This window comes from Scyliorhinus canicula, chromosome 8, assembly GCF_902713615.1.
Source record: "Scyliorhinus canicula chromosome 8, sScyCan1.1, whole genome shotgun sequence".
Taxonomy (NCBI): Eukaryota; Metazoa; Chordata; class Chondrichthyes; order Carcharhiniformes; family Scyliorhinidae; genus Scyliorhinus; species Scyliorhinus canicula.
The window spans coordinates 80,256,632-80,279,216 of NC_052153.1; the positions used below are offsets into that span (position 1 = coordinate 80,256,632).

Below are 22,585 nucleotides of genomic sequence, written 5' to 3' on the forward strand. Positions count from 1 at the left end.
AATCTAAGAGTCTGCTTACCCAAGATAGGGGTCAGATTTAAAACAATTGATTAATAATGAAATATTGCTGCAAAGATCTGATTAAAACCTAAATAAAACCGTCTTTTCTCTCTTCCCCAAATATCATCCATTTGGGAATAAAGTTGTACGATCAGTTACAAACCTTGCAAGTTATGGCCACCTTTGACACGGAGTTTAAAGATGCAAAATTGAACAGGTTTTAAACAGAAATATCATTAATATGGCATCCCCAGACGCACTCACGCAATACTTTTATTGGGAATATTCCTGGACGTTTGATCACAAAATATTTGATCATCTCTCACTTCCCCGCTTAGCAAACATTGAAGGTTGAGGCCACTCTGAGTATCTTTACTCATGGTTTTGTGCCAACTGTCATAGGTACTTGGGGACAGGAATAGGCCATTCTGCCCTTCAAGTTGGTTTGATCTGCCACAATTAGATCATGGCTACACAATATCACAACCACATTTATCGGTCTTTGCTCCATTTTTCTTGATATCCTTTATGACCAAAAAAGGTTATAATTTGCAATTTTGAAAAATGTAATTGGTTCAGCAGCCACAGCCTTTTGGGAGAGGGAGTTCAAGTTTCCCACTACCCTTTGGCCGGGGGTGGGGGGAGAGAGAGAGAGAGAGAGAGAGAGAGAGAAAAGGACAAGTGCTTCCTGATTTACTTCCTTATTCTGGATTCTCTCACTGTATCTACCCTACTGAATCTCAATCATTTCTCTTATATCATTTCGAACATACTGAAGGGAATACAAGCCATGTTTATGCAACCTGTCCCCAAAGTTTAAATTTGATGCCCCCATGTTATCCTGGTGAGCCTGTGTAGTACCCTTTCAATATATCCCATGAGTTTCAATATTTAAATCTAAACGCTGTACTCCAGAGAGGGTCTAACCAAGACACTGTACAATTGAAGTTTAATTCCTCCATTTTGCATTCCAAACATCCTTCAGATAATTGGATTATGTAACTTTGCATTAATTTTTAGTCATTTGTGGCAGGAAGATTGAAAATTGGAAGGCAAATAAATTGCCTAGGTGCAAACCACAGGTGCTAAGCAGAGTTGCTGTCAGCAGTGACCTAATGGCTTTAAGCACATTTGATTAGAAAAATATTACACAGGTACACATTTCAAGCATTGCCAATAGTAGTGTCATTGATATAACATCAAAACAGCCATTAAAGGGTCAAATAAATTTTCTCATGTGCTTGTCGCAAACCTTTAAAAGAAACGGGTGAATTGACAAATTAAACGTTACTAACCACTAATGAAGCACATTGGTATTGTGGGTCTAAACGCATAAAAACCATGTCAAAGCTGCCAGAAACCAATTCTGCTTTAATTTAAAGCAAGAAAAAGTACTTCCATCCAGCACGATGGCACAGTGGTTAACACTGCTGCCTCACAGTACCAGGGATCCGGATTCAATTCCAGCCTTGGGCGACTGTGTGCGGAGTCTGCACGTTCTCCCAGAGTCAGCGTGAGTTTCCCTCCAGGTGCTCCGGTTTCCTCCCACAGTCCAAAGACCTACAGGTTAGGTGTGGTTACAGGGATAGGGTGGGGTTACAGGGATAGGGTGGGGTTACAGGGATAGGGTGAGCTAAGTGAGCTTGCGTGGTGCGCTCTTTCAGAGGGTTGGTGCAGACTCGATGAGTTGAATGGCCTCCTTCTGCACTGTAGGGATTCTATGGATGCAAACCCAGATCTATTGTGAGTTGTGCAAGCATTCTTTCAGCATTATATATTCCTTCATTTTAATTACATTGCTATTAAAACTATTAGTGGGCAGAGCCTGGAGGAAAGGATGAGTAGGGAAAGAGGTTAGTGTCAGTGTCAAAGTCACCCATCCTGGAATTGTGTGGCTGAAAATTATCAATAGAAAACCCCCCACTGATATTTATCCACCTTCTTCAGCTGCTGAAACATTTTTCGGTGGAGTTTCTCTCTCACATGGAAATCCATAAAATTCTTCACATGAGTAACACTAAAAAATAAGTTTGATATCCTGAGCTAATTTGTTTCATTTGCAATTCACTTGTGCTTTTCGCTCTTTAAAGCATTTAACTATAATTTAAACACATTAAAAGAACTGAGCCCATCCCATACAACTTAAATGTTTTTAATTCTATTAATTTTGTGTTAAAGAAACAAAAACGAATTGAAGACCAGAAATTGTATTTACCCACAATCCCCCATTCATCCTTGTAATTTCACAGACCTTCAAAATGATCCAGATAAATGTGCCTTTCTCACCATGCACCATTTGCTAGTACAAAAACAACAACAACCGACAGTAAATGGTAATTTAATTGGTAATTAAAATGGTAACTCACTGCACCGAGAGTTGCAAACAAAAAAATTAATTAAGACAGGACCCTGAGCCACTCACTTTTATAGGTGTCAAATGAGAAAACCAGAAAGAAAACACTTTAAAAAAGTATAATTTTGCAGCCTCGGGCAACAGAAATTGTACTGCAGATATTTAACAATCGAGTCTCTACTGTAATAACTTTACCTGTCCTGACTACTGTCTCTCAACACCGAGAGCAGTTAAATGACTGTTTTGAGATTGAAGCAAGCAATTTCTATACTGTACACATTGTACAAAATTAATACTTCTTACTTGTCATCTACTAAGGAGCTATAACAGAAGTTCACCAACTTCACACATTAGTTTTACCTTAAGGTCAAAATGGGCAATGCACTTGGAATGGAGGTAGTGAACACCATTGAGAATCTGCTTAAGAAATTCTGTGGCTTCCTCTTCTGTCAAGGACTCTTTTTCAGCCAGAAAATCGAACAGCTCTCCGCCAGACACGCTGCAGTTTATTGAAGAAAAATAACTTCAATAGGATTGCTTCCAACATACTCAAAACAATTTGCTCACAGATAACTCAATTTTAAGGTCACTCAAATTAAATGCCCTATCTAAAAACATGGAATTAACACTAACTGCCATTTGTCGTGCATGGTGTGAAAGATTTGATAACACAGGCTGACAGCCTATGGTGAAATTTACCGTGCGTCATTTGATCTTTCAGCGTTTTGGGAAGTGGTTTTTGTTTGTCTGGTTAAAGCATTTACATTGCACAAATCCAATTTTAAAATCTCAACTTCAAAAAAGTCCTTAATAGCCTGCAGTCAGCTCATGGCAATTAGATTTATTTATAATACCCAACATACTTGCTTCATCCGAGGAAACTGAAGAATGCAAAAGTATGCCTGGGCAGTGTTCAAAAGCTGAAGAAATTATTAGCGAAGTTATAAAAACAGCTTCGCTGTGAAATTGGTCAGAGATTCCAATCAGTAGCAGAACCAAACTGGGAGGGGAGTCCAAGACACGGGCCAAGATTTTCCATCCTTGTTCAGTGCTGGGAATTTCCGGTGATGCTGAAAGTGAATCGAGTTTTGGCTAGAACACCAAATTTTCCTATCTCGCCCGCAACAGGTCCGGTCACGGACGAGACCAGAGAATGCCGCCAACAAACTAAAATTACTTCCAAATAGTGCTAGATGGAAAATTTTGTGTCTGGGATAAAATAAGCAGTGGAATTTCACAGGAATTTATTCCAGGCCTCCCATTTAAAGTGTCTGTAAATTATATGAGACAAGGTGTCTATAGTAGCTTAATAGAAGTTTAATAACAAAACCTTCACAGAGATACACACTGATTATTTAAAATGTGCGGAGATACACAAATGCGTTTTAAAGTGAATAAATGTAAGGTAGTGCCATACATGTAACAGTAGACAAAGGATCACAAGTGACAAAAGTTTAAAATGAAAATGTATTGGAAGCAATCATGGATTATGTTCAGATTTAGGAGGAACTTCTTCACCCAAAGGGTTGTGAATCTATGGAATTCCTTGCCCAGTGAAGCAGTTGAGGCTCCTTCATTACATGTTTTTAAGGTAAAGATAGATAGTTTTTTGAAGAATAAAGGGATTAAGGGTTATGGTGTTCGGGCCGGAAAGTGGAGCTGAGTCCACAAAAGATCAGCCATGATCTAATTGAATGGCGGAGCAGGCTCGAGGGGCCAGATGGCCTACTCCTGCTCCTAGTTCTTATGTTCTTATTACTTGGCCACAGCAAAACAGTTATTATTAGATATTGGAGTGTAACTGGACATCATGGCAGAATAGGTTTTATTGTTATATGATATGCAGGGTGAGATCTTCTGGCTACACTGCACCAGAAAAGCATCTCACCACGGCACAGTGTGGCCAGTAAAAGATGGCAGATCCCGCTCCCAGGATACACCTGGCTCGCAAACTCGCAAGACGTTGCAAGGAGAATCCTGTCCACTGTGGGCGGGATCAGTTTTTGGCAAATCTGCATATTAGAGCGAAGCAGTAAGCCTTCCTCTAATGTGCAGATTCCTGAGGCTTTGGAATTCAATCCTTTTGCCTCGAGGACCTCGGGTGAGCGTCGTTTGTCACTGGTCCCCACAAACAGGGAGCAGATGGAACGGCACTCGTGGGGGTCTCCAAGAGGATCGGAGGCACTCCGCTACATGCCCTTTGGGAAAGGTGGTGCTCTGTCACCGCTGGTGCCACCTGGATACCCTGGCAGTGCCAGCCTAGCATGCCAAGATGCCCAGGTGGCACTGTCAGTTGGCTGAAGCACTGCAAGGGTGACAGGTTGGCACTGCCAAGATGGCATTTTTTAATGCACATGCGATTGGGCTGGAGTTGCCCACCGTGGGTGTGGGAGAGGGGGGGGGGGGGGGGGGCGGCGGAGGGCCCTCCCATGTTGCATTCAGGCTGGAGGTCAGTCGGGAACTTTTTTGTTTTGTGGGCCTCGGAGATTGGGGCACCATTTTTTAAACGGCTTCCTGATCTCTCGCTACAATGGGGAGTCCTGGCCACATTATTAAAAAATGGGGTTCTGTGCAGCCTCGGCCCCGCATTCCCCGTTTGGGCCCCTTATTCAACACAAAAAGATTTTAATAGCCACATGTTTCTCAGTACTGAGAGTGCCGGGAAACACGCGGCTAAACGCGCTCACTCGGGAGGACTTTGTTCCCATTTGGGAAGATCGCAGCCACAGTTATGTCATCAAAAATCAAGTAGATGAATAGGAAAGGTTTTACTGAAGAGAAATTCGAGACTAAGGTTCGAAAGTTCTGAAGAAGTGCTCTAGCATTTTAATCAGGCAAAAAGACTGAGAACAGAAATGATACAGAGTTTGGAATATGATTCAAAGTTGGTTTGGTATCAATTGGCACCTTTAAAAAGGGTTGTTATCTGTTGAGGTGGGATTGAAAGTTATAGATTTATTAGGCACACAGTAAAGGGAATGAATTTAGCATACCTTAAAATAGAGGAATCTGTAGTGTCAGATTAAGTCCTCAAGAGAATAAAGCAAAAAGTGGTCATTGGAGATAATTAGTTTTATTGATTGAATGTGTTTTTCTGACTCTGAATTTTCTTAGGGCTCTTAGAAGCTTTGAAATCTGTTTCAACTGACATTTTTGACGAATTGCAAATTCACCGTTATATTTATTTCTGGAAAGCTTAGCTTCTAGGGGGAAAACAGGATACTATTAAGCTAATAGTCTAATTCTCAGTTTACCTATTTATGCTGGAACTAGTACAAAAAAACTCATGTATCGTATTTACAGTGAATAACTGCTACAATTAACTAACTTAAAAATTATTATTATTTTTTTTTTTTTAAAAAGAGTACCCAATTATGTTTTTCAATTAAGGGGCAATTTAGCGTGGCCAATCCACTTTGGGTTGTGGGGGTGAGACCCATACAAACACAGGGAGAATGTGCAAACTCCACACGGAAAGTGATCCGGGTCTGGGATCGAACCCGAGACCTCAGCTCCGTGAAGCAGCAGTGATAACCACTGAGCCACCGTGCCGACCCCTGCTACAATTAATTTGCAGTGTTTTGATCAGGTCCTTCAGATAAAATAATGCACTTCATCTAGATTTACTGTTTTTATTTGTGTCTGTTTATTATTATTTATGCAAAAATATGTGGTTCTCTTCAATGGCAGGTGTAATTAAGTTGCTATGAATGCTTGGATGACTGAACTGTCTCACTAAAATATTGATCAATGTGGTTGGACAGTTAGATGTCTTGGTCCTTTGTACAATTCTCCAAGACAAAGGGGCTGGCATATCAACAGCTAGAAACAGAAAACAAAATGGTTTCCAAATTTGTACTGTGCTTTGGTGAGTTCATTTACTTCTGATTAATTCCAACGGTTTACAGTACTCTGCAAACTATATATTGGTTGGCGGAGAAATAAGCACTTTGCAAAATTGAATAAAAACAGGGGAATGACAGAGCGACACAATGTCAAATAAGATTCTGCCTTCATTGTGATTAAATAAAAAATCAAGTTCTCATTCAGGAAACAGATTTTATTTCAATTGTTTATGATTCATTTCCTATAAAAGCTGAAGAAAGGAAATTGATGCAGGCAGCTGCTCACTTACTCACAATGCATACGTGTACTATTGAATATTGTTGATTCTTTTTGTGGTTTCAAGATAATTTTATTTACAATGGTTTCTGAAGAAGGTTATGCATATCTTCCACTCTAAGAGTAGATGCACTGGGAACAGTGTGCTCAGAATGTTTATTATGGATGTCTGACAAAGTGATCTTAAGTCAAATGAGATACTACTGTACTATTATTTGAAATATCATAACTGATTTAGTTAGTGTACATCATAGTACAGTGCATCACAAAACATGCGATCAATGCTTCAACTTTACCGTCACTGTTCTCATGAGGCAAAGTAACAGGTTCCTTCATTACGCACCCAAGCTGTGCCACCACCTGCGCATTTTACATCAATTAGTTCAGCTGAATTGCCATCCACAATGTTCTCAGCAATGCATGAAAAATACATTTGTCCACTCGAATGAGAAATTACTTTTCAGCACACTTCCACATGGAGGGTAAAGCAACGTAAATAGGCAAATATTTACTTACAGTTCAAGAATAAGGATCACATCGGTTTTGTTTTCATAGACATCACGCAGAGTTATGATATTTGGGTGCTGAATCTCCTTTAAGATATTGACTTCTCTTTCGATGTCCTCACGACTCACTCCACGGCGGCTTGACTTTGAGCGACGCTTCTTGATAAATTTCGCTGCATACCCCATTCCAGAGCTTTTCTCTGTGCATTTTTTTACTATTGCAAATTGTCCACTGGAAATAAAAGTCAGAGGTATAAATTCAGGCAGGACTGCAAACACTGTACAGCAAACATGTTAGGCGGCAATAGAAAAAATATGAAGGCACTGAATAATACTGCAAAAATAGGATTTAAAATTTAAGCAACATACTGGAATCTGAAACAAGAACACAGGAAAGACTCAGCAAGTGTGGCTGCATTTATTAGGAGAGAAAGCAGAGTTAACGTTTCAAGTCCTTTGATTCTTTGTCAGGATTTTAAATTTGTTATGTGAGATATAGTCTGAATTTGGGTCACCAGAGTTTTTTCCCCTTCCTTCATGCAGATCCTCAGTCCAAAAACACACGCAAATTTTTCTTTATGACCCCAGTACTCGGTATTTGAGGATAGAAGGTGGCTAAGCAGGTTATTTTCAAACCCACTACACTGACATGAACCAGGGCCTAATATTACAGCAATAAAGCTACTTGAGTGTATTTGAATATGCACGAGCACCTTTAATCCTGTAAACTCAGTAATAAAATAGAGCGACGGTAAGTAGGAACGGTGGAAATATAGCACAAACAGATAGAAATAGAGAATCACTTGCAAACTGCTGAAGTCAAAAATAGGAGATGGCTAAATGGCTGAAGTGATAATAGTACATCAGGCAATAGAAGACATTATTTTTCAAATATAAGGTATATACAAGGCACAATCTGCGAATGGTTAAGAAGGATGGGGATAGACACACAGTAAGATGAACATGAAAAACTGACAAAACGGAACAGGCTCCAGCTGTCTACAGAAACAAAGGAATTACTCGACCTAAAAAGATCAAATCCACCTAGTTCCCCTTCTACCATCCTGGTAGTCACACAACGTTCTTCAATGGAGTCAATCCCCACCAATTGGTCGACAGCAAACCCAGAAATAACTTATGGAAAACACAAGTGGTGAAGAGCTTTGGGTATCAGAGGTCCAGGGTCAGCCTTTATTCCCAAACACTTATCACGTATCATTTGTTTTCTTTTGGAGATCAGCGCGCCTTTTTCGGGATTGCTGGTTTTAAGGCTTCACTTGTAAGTGTGGCCATGTGTGCCACGCCTCCATATTTCTCCTGCACAGACTACTGGATGATCTGGAGAAAAACTGGGTTGACACAGCGGTTAGCACTGCTGCCTCAGAACGCCAATGACTCGGGTTCGATTTTGACCTTGGGGTGACTCTGTGTGGAGTTTGCACGTTCTCCGCGTGTCTGTGTGTTTCCTCCGGGTGCTCCGGTTTCCTCCCACTGTCCATAGATGTGCAGGTTAGGTGGACTGGCCATGCTAAATTTTTCCTTAATGTCCCAAAGGTTGGTGGGGTTACAGGGATATGGTGGAGTCATGGGCCTAGGCTTGGTGCTCTTTCGGGGTGTCTTGCAGACTAGATGGGCCAAATGGTCTCCTTCTGCACTGTAGGATTCTATGATGCTGATATCCCAAAAATGCTATTTTCTGAAAGAATTGTATCTAATTTGCATTTGAACGAATCAATACTAACTGCTTCTATTGTCTCCCTTTGGAGTCCGTTGTACTGAAACCTTATTTCAAGAGATTAGATTTGAATTCATCCATCCTTGAAGCATGGGCAGCACCTTCATATTCCACTGTTTGGAACAAGGTGAAACAACTTACCATGAAGCCGGTGTCATGGGAATGTCCCTTTAAGAAATGTTTTTTGTCTCATCACATGGCTTCAGTGATGTCATTGTGTGGGTGGAGCTGGGCTATGGCTCTGGCAGTGACTTTTTACTTTCACTTTGGTTTGGAGCTTGTTCTGTGGCTCGGAGTTTTACCGTCGTTTTGTGTTTGACCTAGTTTTGTATTGGACCGGTTGAAAAAGAAGTGTCTCTGTATCTTCAGCTTAAAAGCTCTTTCCAGTGGGCGGCATGTGGCGCAGTGGTTAGCACTGGGACTGGGGCGCTGAGGTCCCGGGTTCGAATCCCGGCCCTGGGTTCGAATCCCGGCCCTGGGTCACCGTCCGTGTGGAGTTTACACATTCTCCCCATGTTTTTTTTAAAAATTTAGATTACCCAATTATTTTTTCCAATTAAGGGGCAATTTAGCGTGGCCAATCCACCTACTCTGCACATTTTTGGGTTGTGGGGGCGAAACCCACGCAGACACGGGGAGAATATGCAAAACATTCTCCCCACGTTAACCCCCACAACCCAAAGATGTGCAGGTTAGGTGGATTGGCCACACTACATTGCCCCTTAATTGGAAAAAAAAGTAATTGGGTACTTTTCTTGGGAAAAAAACTGTTTCCAGATTACTTGAGAATTTAAAAGAGATAACTGTTTTCTGGAAGGAATTCAAACCTGCTGTTTTGATAAGGAAACAAGAGTATCCATACCACAGTCTTAAAGATAGTAAGAGTGCGGTGTGTTGGGCCACACCTTTGAAAAGGGGTTTCCGGTTTATGGGATCGTGTTATTAAATTGGAACAGTCAAAGGGGGGGATTTATTCAGGGTGATACATAGATTACTGTAGCTGTGTGGGATATTTACGTTGGTAGTTGATAAAATTGCTTACTGTGTGTGTTTATAAAAATGTTAACTAAATTCATAGAATAAACTTTGTTTTTGATTAAAAGTGCTTAAGGCCTCTGTTGAATAATACCTGAAAGGCAGGCCCTTGTGCTCATCGTAACCAGAATCAATAAACCATTGTTGGTCAGGTGAACTCCCTGATATACTTTGGAGTCTTCTAAACCCTGGCCCATAACACCTGGTACAAAAATTGTCAATTGGCAGCAAGGGTTCAGACCACCTCACCAGCATGGTTCTCGCAGAGTAACCATGCCGCCCCCAAGCGTTTATCTCCTTCCTCCCACAGTGCTGCCATACATTCCACACTGGCATCCCACATTGTCAATACTTTCTGTCAATATGTTTCTAAGCTTGTTCACAAAATTAAAGCCTCTGAGATTAAAGAAGCAAGTTGCAGCATGAATACAAAATGGTGAAGGGGCAGAAAACACAGTAGTGGGGTGAATGGTTCTTTTACTGACAGGAATGTGAAAATATTGGAAGTCTCCACTTCAGATTTTCCTGCCAACTAACGAGGACTAAATGAAATGACATGATTAGCAATTGCTAATTTAGAATAGAATAGAATCCCTACTGTGCTGAAGGAGGCCATTCCATTCAACCCATCAAGTCTGCACCGATCCTCCGCAAGAGCACCCTACCTAGGCCCAATCTCCTGCCCTATCCCCGTCAGACCACCTAACCGTTGGACACTAAGGGGCAATTTAGAATGGCCAATTCACCTAACCCACACATCTTTGGGTCTAAGGGAGGAAATTGGAACAGCCAGACGAAACCCATGCAGATACAGGGAAAACGTACAAACCCCACACAGACAGTTGCCCGAGGTCAGAAGAACCCGGGCCCCGGGCGCTGCGAGACAGCAGTGCTAACCACTGTGCTACTGTTGTATGAAAAATGAAGAAGCTTGAATATAATTTCCTTTTAATCCCATTGTGAAATGTTCTGAATTGACATGGCTGAAAAGTAGGGTGGTCGAAACCCAGGGGGTCTTCCTTGACCAAATTTAAAGGGTAGACACCAGCAGAATTCTTGGCAGGATGAGTCGGAGATCCAACACTACTGAAATTAGTGGAATTCCATAGGTTGAAAAAAAAAGGACAATGAGGATTGATGTTTTTCTTCAGGCAGGCAAGCTAGTTAATTACAAAAGATACCATACATAAGTTGGGCAAGGCAATGCCATTGTATGGTAACAAGCTGATAATGGTCCAGGAAAAAACAATCACCTGACCTGGGTATTGCCACTGAATGTCATGGGGAGATGGTTAGATTCTATCTTGTTAGAGATGGTTATTGTCCGACACTTGCATACTCAATTATAAAATTAGTACTAGGCTAGACAATGGATGGATTTGAAAGCAAGGCTAAAAATTTTAGAATCAAGATATCATTCAACCAGGAGCCAAAGGAGTGTAGAAGCATTCAATCAGGTGCTTGGTTCCATCCAACAGATGAAGCCAAGGAATGAATGAACTGGCAGCGAACCCACACATCAGAGAAACCCACAGCACAGACTGGCAAGGTTAGTCACGTGGAGATAGCAGCTTTTGCCCAGGGCAGAATATAATGGGTATTATAACACCCCTTCCCATCACCACACAAGGGGAATCCCAGAGGCCCCACCCCTGGCACTGCCAGGGTTGCCATGGCCATGTCTCACATCACCCAGAGGCTATACTTACCTTCAAGCCCCCGGCGTGGACAATGTGACTGGTTTTCATGTTGAAAATAAGTAGTGATCCGTACCAGTGTGATGTCACATCGACTGAATGGGAAGATAAGGTGTGGGCGGACATTACGGTGTCAAGGCCGGTAAATACATGTTAATTTATGGAAATTTGGTGGGGACGGGGAAGATCTCAAACCAAAGATCTCGGCTGCGCAGATCCTGTTTTGACCTTCGCAGCCGTAATGGGATTTGCACCCACGCCTAGCGTGGCCGCTAAATTGCAGCTTTTTGTTTTGCTTCTTCACATTTGATAAGGTGTCTCTGAATCAAACCCCATTCTTGCAAGTTGTAAATGTTTCACAAGACAGGATTTAATGAAATGCGTCATCTTTATCATGAGACCTGGGGTATTTTTAAAATTGGCATTTGTTCCCCAAAAATAGACATTCAAATTGTCTGTTGACTGGTGAATACCCAATGTCATATTATTTAAAATGACCAGTCAAGTAATGCCTTGCTTAAACCTATACAATTGTACATACATGGGACAGCACGGTGATGCAGTGGTTAGCACTGCTGCCTCATGGCGCCGTGGACCAGGATTCGATCCTGGCCCCGGGTCATTGTCTGTGTAGTGTTTGCACATTCTCCCTGTGTCTGCATGGGTCTCACCTCCACAACCCAAAAAGATGTGCAGGGTAGGTGAATTGGCCACGCTAAAATTGCCCCTTAATTATAAAAAAAAGGTGCTCTAAATTTAATACAGGCCTGACTTTTCTGAAGATTAACACACATATGATGCCAAAATCTTAGAAAACTATGGCTTGAGCGAGTTGTGCCATTGCCACGTCACACCATAATTTGCTGCAAATTATGACCGTGTCGAGAATGTTTAACCGGGTGTTTCCCAGCGCTGGCAGTGCGAAGAACGACCCTAATATTAATTGGGACTCTTGCTTCATTTCAGGGCCTCAGCGAGGAATACCCCACCGAGTCCACACTTAGTCCGGTTTCCTGCACTAATGAGCTCTGCTCATCAGTACAGAAGATGATCATTTAAAAATGGCATCTCGATCTCTAGATCCCCCACCATGGCCTTCACACCCCCTCATGCCCCAACTCACCAATAAGAACCCATACCCCACCTCATAAGGCAGGGCACCCCTGGGCCCCATGCTCCACATGGACATGCCACCTGGGAATCAGTTACACTGCCAGGGTGGCACCCAGATGGCACTGCCAGAGTGCCAGGCTGACTGCCGAGGTGGCATCTGGGGGGGTGCCATGATACCACCCTGCCAAGAGCACGACAACCTAATGGGTCCTCAATCGCCCTTGAGACAAACTGCTCACTTGAATATGTAAATCTGGGTCCCGACCTGAAATCGTTAGATCTCGTGAGGCGTGCTGAGGCTGGTAATTTCGCCAAAGGCCTCGTGAGAGATTTGCCAGCCTCGTCGTGTCCCAAGGCAGGTGGGTGACGAGGCCAATATATTGTGCCCATTGTCTCACCTCGTTCTTCCTACAAAAATGTATTGCTTCATATTTTTCTGCTCTAAATTTAGTCTGTTGTGTGTCTGCCCATTTCACCAGTCCCTCTGTACTCCTAGCATCTATTATCATCCTCATTGTTTGCACCATTTCATGGTATACAGATGAAACAAAACCCGGAAATCAAGCCCTGTTTACCAAAGTCTAGATCATTAATATACATCAGAAATGCACTGGTTCTACTAATGGCCTCTGCAGAAAACCTCTACATGCCCTTCCTTTTTGGCCAGTTAACCCCCACTCTTAAGCACTGAATGATTCGACCCATATTGTGATTATCTCTGTGATTATTTCTTTATTCAGTACAAGTAAGACTTGGCATGTTACAGTCTATAAGCAGTAGTTAATATGGCCTCACGGTTATTTTTTCTCTCTAAATTTAGTGTACCCAATTCATTTTTTCCAATTAAGGGGCAATTTAGCGTGGCCAATCCACCTAGCCTGCACATCTTTGGGTTGTGGGGACGAGACCCACCTAACACGGGGAGAATGGGCAAACTCCACACCAACAGTGACCCAAAGCCGGAATCGAACCTGGGACCTCGGCGCTGTGAGGCAGCAGTGCTAACCACTGTGCCAGCGCGCTGTGCTTGAAATTAAAACAAAGTTCACATCAGAATGGAGGAAAGAGACTTTCAGGTAAAGACACTATGGCAGAAGGGTCATTACCAGTGATGGTATTGTGTCTTCATTTATTTGTTTAGCCTGTAAGTTTAAGCAAATCCCTCTGGTGATGCCTGACTGTGTTTGAATTGAACAAAAATAGAAGTAGTCGCAACACAGACTTGCTATTGAAATTAAACATCATAGATCCTCTCTAATATAGTAAAGCATTTCCCACTCCATCTCTACTGCAGCAGAGATCACTCTAATGTGGAAATAATTACATACACTGTGCAACCATCAATTGTTACTTTCACACTAACGCGGCAGCTAAATAATGTCACCGGGTGCAGCTTTCTTTCAAAACTTAATAAGGCAAACTGAATACAGAGTTTATTGGAGTGCTAGTCAGAAAGAATTATGTACCAACGTTGTACTGATTCAAATAGCGAAATCAATTCTGTAGTAAGGCAGACAGCTTTGTTTGCCTAACAGCAAGCAAAATATATGGATATGTTAGAAAGGAGTTCAGAGAAAAGTGACCAGGATGATTACAGCTTTGAGGAAGTAAGTTACGCACGCACAAGAAGCAGCTTCAGCAACAAAAAAAATCAGTGGTGAAAAAGACTGAGTAAGAGAGAGAAAGCAAACTATTTTGGATAATGAGCAAATGGCTGCACTATACAAATTCAAAAATGTACACACGTCAAATAAGCTTAGAGATAAGAAATCTCTCGTTCTCCCCCATCCACTCTCCACAACTATTTTTTAATATCCATTTCAAAGATACCTTGAGGCATGTCCACGGTGGATACTAGTTGAGTGGACATGGGGGACACATAGGGAGGCATGGGGTAATACGAGGGGCATGTGGGGTGCTTGGAAGGGTGAGGGTCTGACATTTATCATTAAAACTATACCAATGCCCAAGTAAATGGAAGTGGGCACTCAACCCTGCCACTATTTGCCCCCCTCTGATGCTGCCATGGGCCTGCCTCAGGAGGCAGCAGGCCCATCTCCATCTTGCCCAGCCCCCCCAACATGAAAATATGGCGGACAGGAGCCTTTTTAAAAGGAGGGATCTGTCGGGTTAGGGAGTTTCCCAGATTTGGCCTTCCTGCCTCCTCCACAAAAACCTGACTCCAGGTCCAGAATTAAACACTGCTAATAATCAAGCTGCCACGGTAATATTACTTTGGCCTATAATTTATTTTCTAAAAGCATCAATTAAATTCAATTTATAATGCAAATCTCTCCATAGCTTTTGTACTCAGGGATAGGTTTATTCCAAGTCCAGCTATGTGTTACTGCCAGACAGGAGGTGGCTTTTTACAACGGGCTCTATGACAAGTTTATGTCTACTCGGGACATGGTGAAAGGATGGCAAAGTGGAGTCCAAGTAGAAAATCAGCATTAATTGCACTGAATGGCAGAGAAGGCTTGAGGGGCCATATAGCTTACCACTGCTTATGTTCTGTTCTTACAAACTATGGGAAGAGTTTTGACTGATGCATCACTGGAGGAAATTTTGATTGAAGCAAAACTTTCTGATGGTAAACCTGCCTCCCCCAGGAATTAAGGCAACAATGACAAATGACCAGAGCAACGTTGGTTAGGTTTAGAAATCAGTAACTGAATGTTATAACCTTACACTGTACAATGAACATTCCCTTGTATAATACTACAGAAGGTAGTCTGTTTCACTCATTTGATAGCTCCACTATAAGATTGAGTATAAGAAGGGTAGCATGGCAGCACAGTGGTTAGTATTGCTGCCTCACAGCTCCAGGGACCCCGGGGTGGGGGGGGGGGGGGTTCCAATTCCAGCCTGGGTGACTGTCTATGTGGAGTTTACACTTTCCCCCTGTGTCTGCATGGGTTTCCTCTGGGTGCTCCGGTTTCCTCCCACAGTCCAAAGCTGTGCAGGTTTAAGTAGATTGGCCATGCTAAATTGCCCTTTAGTGTCCAAAGGTTAGATGGGGTTACTGGGATAGGGCGGAGGTGTGGGCTAAGGTAGGGTGCTCTTTCAAGAACCGGTGTAGACTTAATGGGCCTAATGGCCTCCTTCTGCATTGTAACTTCTATGATTTTAAACGTGCCAACACTTAAATACAGTACGGAGGTAGGACGGAGATAGGTATGCCATCTTTTGGTCCTGACTCCTCAAGATCCGTCAATCCCCTCCAATAACATAAATGGTACATTTTAAAGGGGATGCTGGAACAGAGATGTAGTGGTGTACGTACACAAGACTTAAAGATGGAGGAAAATTTGGAAAGGCTGTTAAAGCCAAGTATACCTTACGAGTCTTTAAAATGAGGCACAGGAGTACCAAAGCAAGGAAGTTATTCTAAATCTTTATAAAACACGGTTACATCCCAGCTGGAATATTATGGCCAATTCTGAGCACCACACTTTCTAGTAAATCTTCTCTTGTGTTCTCCAGAATGGTACCAGGGATAAAAGTTTGCAATTACATGGTTTGCTCTCCTTACAGCACAGAAATAAGGGGGACTTTGATAGAGGTGCTCAAAGTCATGAAGGATTTTGGTGAAAGGAGGAACAGTTTACAATGGCAGAAGGATTGGTAATCTGAGAACACAGATTTAAGGAGGTAGGATGAAGAGTAGAGCAAGTGGATTTGGAATTCACAACCTGATAAAAAGATGGAAACAGATTCAATAGCAACTTCCAAGTGGAAAAAAATCATGACTATGTGAAGTGAGAAATCTGGAAGATTGTGGGAAATACAGGGGAGTGGGACTACTTTGACAGCTCTTTCAAGGAACCAGCACAAGTATGATGGACAGAACGGTCTCCTTTTGTGCTGTATCATTCTATTATTAAAGCTAATTTCCCTATCCAAACATTTCTAAATCTGCCCATGCAAAAGATGTACTTTTCTGTTTGAGATACCCTCAATCACAACACAGGAGAGAAGATAGATGATTCAAAGGCTTTAATCATCTGAGAACTGTACAGCAGCCGTGAAGTGTGCTCATCACATGTTGCCTGAGTGAGCCTTATCTTATATACCGTTTCCTGGGGGCGGAGCCAGAGGCGGAGTCCCCCAGGGTTCCAAGCCCGGTCTAAAGGGCCAATGCATTAAAGGTAAGGTACCATTATATCAGCTACTGATAACATTCATCACATTGTTCCAATAAGAAAATTCACAGAATCACAGAATTTACAGTGCAGAAGGAAGCCATTCGGCCCATCGAGTCCACACCGGCCCTTACGAAGAGCACCCTACTACAGCCCACCCTATCTCCGTAACCCCCACTTAATGTTTTTGTACACCAAGGGCAATTTAGCATGGCCAATCCACCTAACCCGCACATCTTTGGACTGTGGGAGGAAACCGGAGCACCCGGAGGAAACCCACGCACACACTGGGAGAACATGCAGACTCCGCACAGACAGCGACACAGCCGGGAATCGAACCTGGGACCCCGGAGACGTGAAGCAACAGTGCCAACCACTCTGCTACCGCACAGACAGCTGTTTAATGTGGTGATGAATCCATTGTGGGCTCTGGAATTGTTAGATAATTAGGCGAAACTGGAACTTAAAGTCATAAATTCAGATCCCATCACTCTCCTCGTGTGGCTATCTGGGTTTTAGTTGTGACAGAAATGAATCTAATCCCAGAATATTAATAAAAACTATGAAATTCAATATAAGGTTAGACTTATTCAGTCGCCTTTGCTTTTAACTGGGCTTTTTTAAAGCGGTACATTAAGTTGAGTTTTATAGGCTGACATGTATCAATTCTACACTGATAGGCAAAGGTTTCACATGTTTCAATGACTGGCATTTGGAGACAGCACATTCAAGAGTGTATCTGAACAATGGGACATTTTCTTCAAATCAAAGACTCCCTGGTGCTGCTGGTTCTAATAGGAAGAACTAGACCATTACAATTTGTTACCATTAAGAAGTATGTAAGATTGACATGTTTTGGGACAGTATCTTTAACTTACAGTAAAATGGAGGGTGTCATGTGAGCTGTTCTGAATTTTGCCTGATAGCAAGCTTGCCTTTACTGGGAAGAAGGCGTGAAACGTTAACACTTGTAAACAATGACCACAGCAGCTGTGTTGACGGCAGCTCAACTGTTAGAGTTTCCACGTGACAGTTGTTAGGAATGGCAGTTTTGCGAATGGTTATTCTTTACACTCTCTAGTTAAAAGATGGAGTGAAGTCGGGGGTCTAAATGGTAGCTAATTAGCATGTTGACCTGGATATAAGGTCCATGAAATTCATATTGCCATGTGTGGTAATACCACTGTATATATATGTGTGTGCCTCTATTAGGGGATGTACAATAGTACCGGCTATTACAGGTTTGTCGGTAAGCCCCTGCATAGATTGTCGGTAAGCCCCTGCCGGCTAGCTCCGCCCACAGGAGCAGTATAAATATCCATGAGGTCTCCTGAGCCTCCATTGTACAGCTCCACTTGACGTAATAACATCTCACGGTAATAAAGCCTCTTTTGTACCGTTTCGTGTTTCTGTGTGCAATTGTTAGCGCAACACCACGGAGATAGGCTCTGGATCAGAAGAAGTCTATAGGAAGCTACTGCAGCATCGGGTTGCAAGTTTTTCCGAAAAAATTGCTTACCCCCTCAGACATGGTCGGTCTGCAAGAACCTGAGGGCGAAAGGGAGAGGGGGAGAGAGGGAAGGGAGAAGGAGGCAGTCAATCTCTAATGTGCACCGTTCACCCCCACATTGATTCTGTATAGACCTCTCACTGCCTCAGGAAGGCAGACAGCATTTTCAGATCCTTCCATCAGGCAGAAGGTACAGAAATCTGAAGACTCGCACATGCAGACATAGGAACAGCTTCTTCCCCACAGCTACAAGACTCCTCAACGACTCCCCTCTGACTAATCTGTTCCCTGTAAGAACACTATTCAAAGAACAACGAAAAGTACAGCACAGGAACAGGCCCTTAGGCCCTCCAAGCCTGCGCCGACCATGCTGCCCATCTAAACTAAAATCTTCTAAACTAACAAAGCTTTTCACGACGCCCTATGCTGCTCTTGCTCATGTAATTGCTTTGTTTGGCCCTTTGTTCCGCATTGTAACCAATCACTGTTTTGTCGATGTACCATTTGTCAATGTTCCCTGTTGATTAATCTTGTGTCTACTATGTACGCAGTGTGTAGATTCCTCGGCCGCAGAAAAATACTCTTTACTGTGCTTCGGTACATGTGACAATAAATTAAATCAAATCAGAAAACAGGGGGTTGCTAAGAGACTAAGTAAATGAGGCTGGGAGATTTGCCTAGCTTTGACTAGAGAGAGGGTAATCCTCACTACAGGAGTCAGTTCAGGACAGTGATTAGCACTGCTGCCTCACAGCGCTAGGGACCCGGGTTCAATTCGCTCCCCCCCCATCCCCCCCTCCCCGTGCCTGTGTGGGTTTCCTCCCCAGCCTAAAGGTGTGCAGGTTAGGTGAATTGGCCATGCTAATATTCCCGAAAGGTAGGTGGAGTTACGGAGATATGGTCGGAGAATTGAATCTAGGCAGGGTGCTCTACTAGAGCAAGGGCCGGTGCAGACTTGGTGGGCCTAATGGCCTCCTTCGGCACTGTAGGGATTCTATGATTGTAAGTTCTCAGACTGGAAAAGTAAAAAGACAGCAAGCCATTGGGAGCTGAGAATACCTTTGGACCAGTTCCTGGAGAATGAAGAGTCCACTTTAGGGACAGAGTAACGTATAATGTAGAGAGAGATTTTCAAGTTAAATGGGGATCCTTTCTGTACTTTAGAGCATAGGTTGCCCGCTGAATAGCATTTAGAAAACATGGCTCTTAGTTTATTACAGTAAAAAGACTTCAAACTTGAAATCTTGATGCATGATCCTACCAGTCAGCCATTGGGAATTCAAACTTCAAAGCTCCCATGGAACGGAAAGTAGAAAATGTAACCCGACTATTTAAGATGGGTGGAAGAGGAGAGCTTTTTTGGGGGAGTGTTAATTGTAGTACAGATATAGGAGAACCAGCGCATGTATTTGGATTTTCAGAAGGGTTTTGGTGAGGTTTCAACCAGGAGGGTAGTAGTATGGATTGAGAATTGGTTAACAGTTAGAAACAGGGAGCAAGAATAATAACCAATCATTCTTAGGATGGCAGGCGGATATTACCGTTCACAATCTATACAAATAGTTTGGATGTGGGGACCAACTGCAATATTTCACCATTTGCTGATTATACCAAACTGGATGGGATCGGAAGTTGTGAGGAGGACGCAAGGAGGCTTCAAGAGGACTGGAATTGGTAAGTGAATGCACTAGAACATGGTAGATGGAATAAACGTATACATTTGTTCGAAAGAAGAGGCAGAATATTTCTTAAATTGTGAGAGGTTGGGAAGTCCGGGTGTACAAAGGGACCTGGAAGACCTTGTTAGGGTATCACAAAGTTAACATGTAGGTGCAGCAAGTAATTAGGAAGGCAAATGGTATATTGTTCTTCATTGGAAGAAGATTTGAGTACAGGAATAAATGTGCTTTGCTGCAGTTGAACAGAGCTTTGGTGATGCCTCAGCTGGGAGTATGGTGCACAGCTTTGGCCTCCTCATCTAACGAAGGATTTAATAATAATAATAATAATAATAATAATCTTTTATTATCACAAGTATGAAGTTACTGTGAAAAGCCCATAGTCGCCACATTCCGGCGCCTATTTGGGTAAGCTGGTACGGGAATTGAACCTGCGCTGCTGGCTTTGTTCTGCCTCACAAACTAGCTGTCTAGCCCACTGAGTTAACCCAGGATATACTTTCTATAGAGGGAGTGCAACAGAGATTCACCAGATTAATCCCTGGGATGACAGGGCTGTTTTAAGAGGAGAGATTGTGGAGATTGTATCTGCATTCCTCAGGGGTTTTGAAGAATGAAATTTTTAAAATTCATATAGTGCACGTCAGAGTGGACATAGATGTTTCCCTGGCTGGTGAGCCTAAAACCAGATGATACGATTTCAGCGTAAGAGGTGAGCCATTTAAGACTGAGATGAGGAGGAATTTCTTCACTCAGAGGGTGGTGAATCTTTGGAATTCTCTATCCCAGAGGATTGTGGAAGCTCAATCATTGAGCTTGCTCAAGACAGAAATCGATATATTTCTGGAGATTGATGACATCAAGGTTTTATGGAGATAATGCAGGAAAGTGGCATTGAGGTAGATGATCAGTCATGATTTAATTGAATGGCGGAATCACACGACAGCTTGAATGACCTACCCCTGTTCCTATCTTTCTAAAAGTTATCGGTCTCCAAGGGGGTACTCACAAAATCAATTTCCAATGATTACAGCACAACTGAATGCTCAGATCCTTAGCAGGTCTGGAATACTGTCCCCATTTCACAGAACCGTAGAATTCCTACAGAAGGAGGCCATTCAGCTCATCAAGTCGGCATGGAGCCTCTAAAAGAGCACCTTACCTCGGCCCACTCCCCGCCCTATCCCCGTAACACCACCTAACCTGCACATCTTTGGACAACAAGAGGAAATTTAGCATGGCCAATCCACCCAACCTGCATTTTCTTTGTTCTAGAGGAAACTGGAGCACTCGGAGGAAACTCACACAGAGACGGGGACGACTTACAAACTCCACACTGACAGTCACCCAAGGCCAGAATGGAACCAGGTACTTGTTGCTGTGAGGCAGCAGCGTGCCACCATGCCATCCCCGAATTTCAGATTTATGATTTGATCCACATAGTTCAAAAACACCAAACATCCACCCATGCAACACATCCTTTCACACTTCCTCAAAATGGTTTCAAACACTGGGAAGTACAAACCATGAATAATGTGATTAATGACAAGTAATATACATTCATCGTGCAGAGTTACACAGGTATAAGCCAAACATGCAATGCTGCACATCATGCAATGGTTAACCTCAGACACTGAACAAAAAAAATGACATTTATAGGGCTGGATTCTCTGCATCCCGACGCCGAAATCGCGGCCGATGCAAGGGTGGAAAATCCATTTTCCTGCAAGGAATCGGGAGCGGCGCCGGTTCCCCGATTCTGCGGGCCCAAAAAGCGGCGTACTCCACACCGCCTAGGACCTACCTTCGGCCATTGCCAGAGGCCCGCTCTACCATTCTCCGTCCCCGACTGGCCGAAGTCCTGACAGCATGGATCTAATGTGTGATCGGGGGCGGGCTATTTTTGGGCGGGCAGTCCCGGTCAGGCGCACGGTCGAACGGGGGCACTATTTAGGAGGTCCAGCTCCGTGGTCCGAGACCGCCATGGAGCACGGCACGGCCGCTGGAGGTCGCCGCCATGTGCATGTGCGGCCTCTGACCTGAAGTGCGGGGGCCCGTATCTGCAGCAAAACCTGCTAGACCGACACCAGGTCCCTGCTAGCCCTTTGCAGGGCTAGGAATTTGTGGCCCTTTCACACCAGTTTTTCTGGCGCGAAACTCCACAGTTTTGACACCGGCATGGGGACATAGTCCCAATAACAGAGAACCCAGCCCATAATTTTTTGTTGTCCTCATTAGAACCTCATTAGAATCAATCAGAACTTCTGGATCACATTATGAACCAATACACTTAAAGTACAAAAATGTTAAAAGGAAAAGCAACTGCTGCTCAAATCGATCTGAGTAGAAAGGATTAACCAGAATGCCACACCCTGACTCTGTTCACTAATTCATCCTACTAAGGCTGTAGTGCAAATATTTAAGGGGGAATACACCGTACCAGCTTCCCCGAACTGGCGCCGGAATGTGGCAACTAGGGGCTTGTCACAGTAACTTCATTTGAAGCCTACTTGTGACAATAAGCGATTTTCATTTCATTTTCATTTCAATACACCAGTCTCTCCACAATTAAGGGCACAAAGAGTGGGAAAAGATCATTGTTGCAGACCAGCTGATATAATGTAGAATCAGTGACAACCTTCAACATTCACCAAAAGACCTCAGAAAACCCACCAGTAAAACAATCTCTG

At 43.1% G+C, this 22,585-nt stretch overlaps 1 protein-coding gene across 5 annotated transcripts in view; it reads right to left on the reverse strand.

Annotated features, from left to right (window-relative positions):
* dapk1 (death-associated protein kinase 1) overlaps window positions 1–22,585 on the reverse strand; it is a 290,457-nt gene that overhangs the window by 137,905 nt on the left and 129,967 nt on the right. For all 5 annotated transcript variants that reach the window (XM_038804815.1, XM_038804813.1, XM_038804812.1 and 2 more), the window contains exons 3-4: window positions 6,992–7,213; window positions 2,714–2,852 (exon numbers count right to left, since the gene is read on the reverse strand). In XM_038804815.1, coding sequence (XP_038660743.1) covers window positions 2,714–2,852; window positions 6,992–7,213 — 361 coding nt within the window. The remainder of the gene's footprint in view (window positions 1–2,713; window positions 2,853–6,991; window positions 7,214–22,585) is intronic.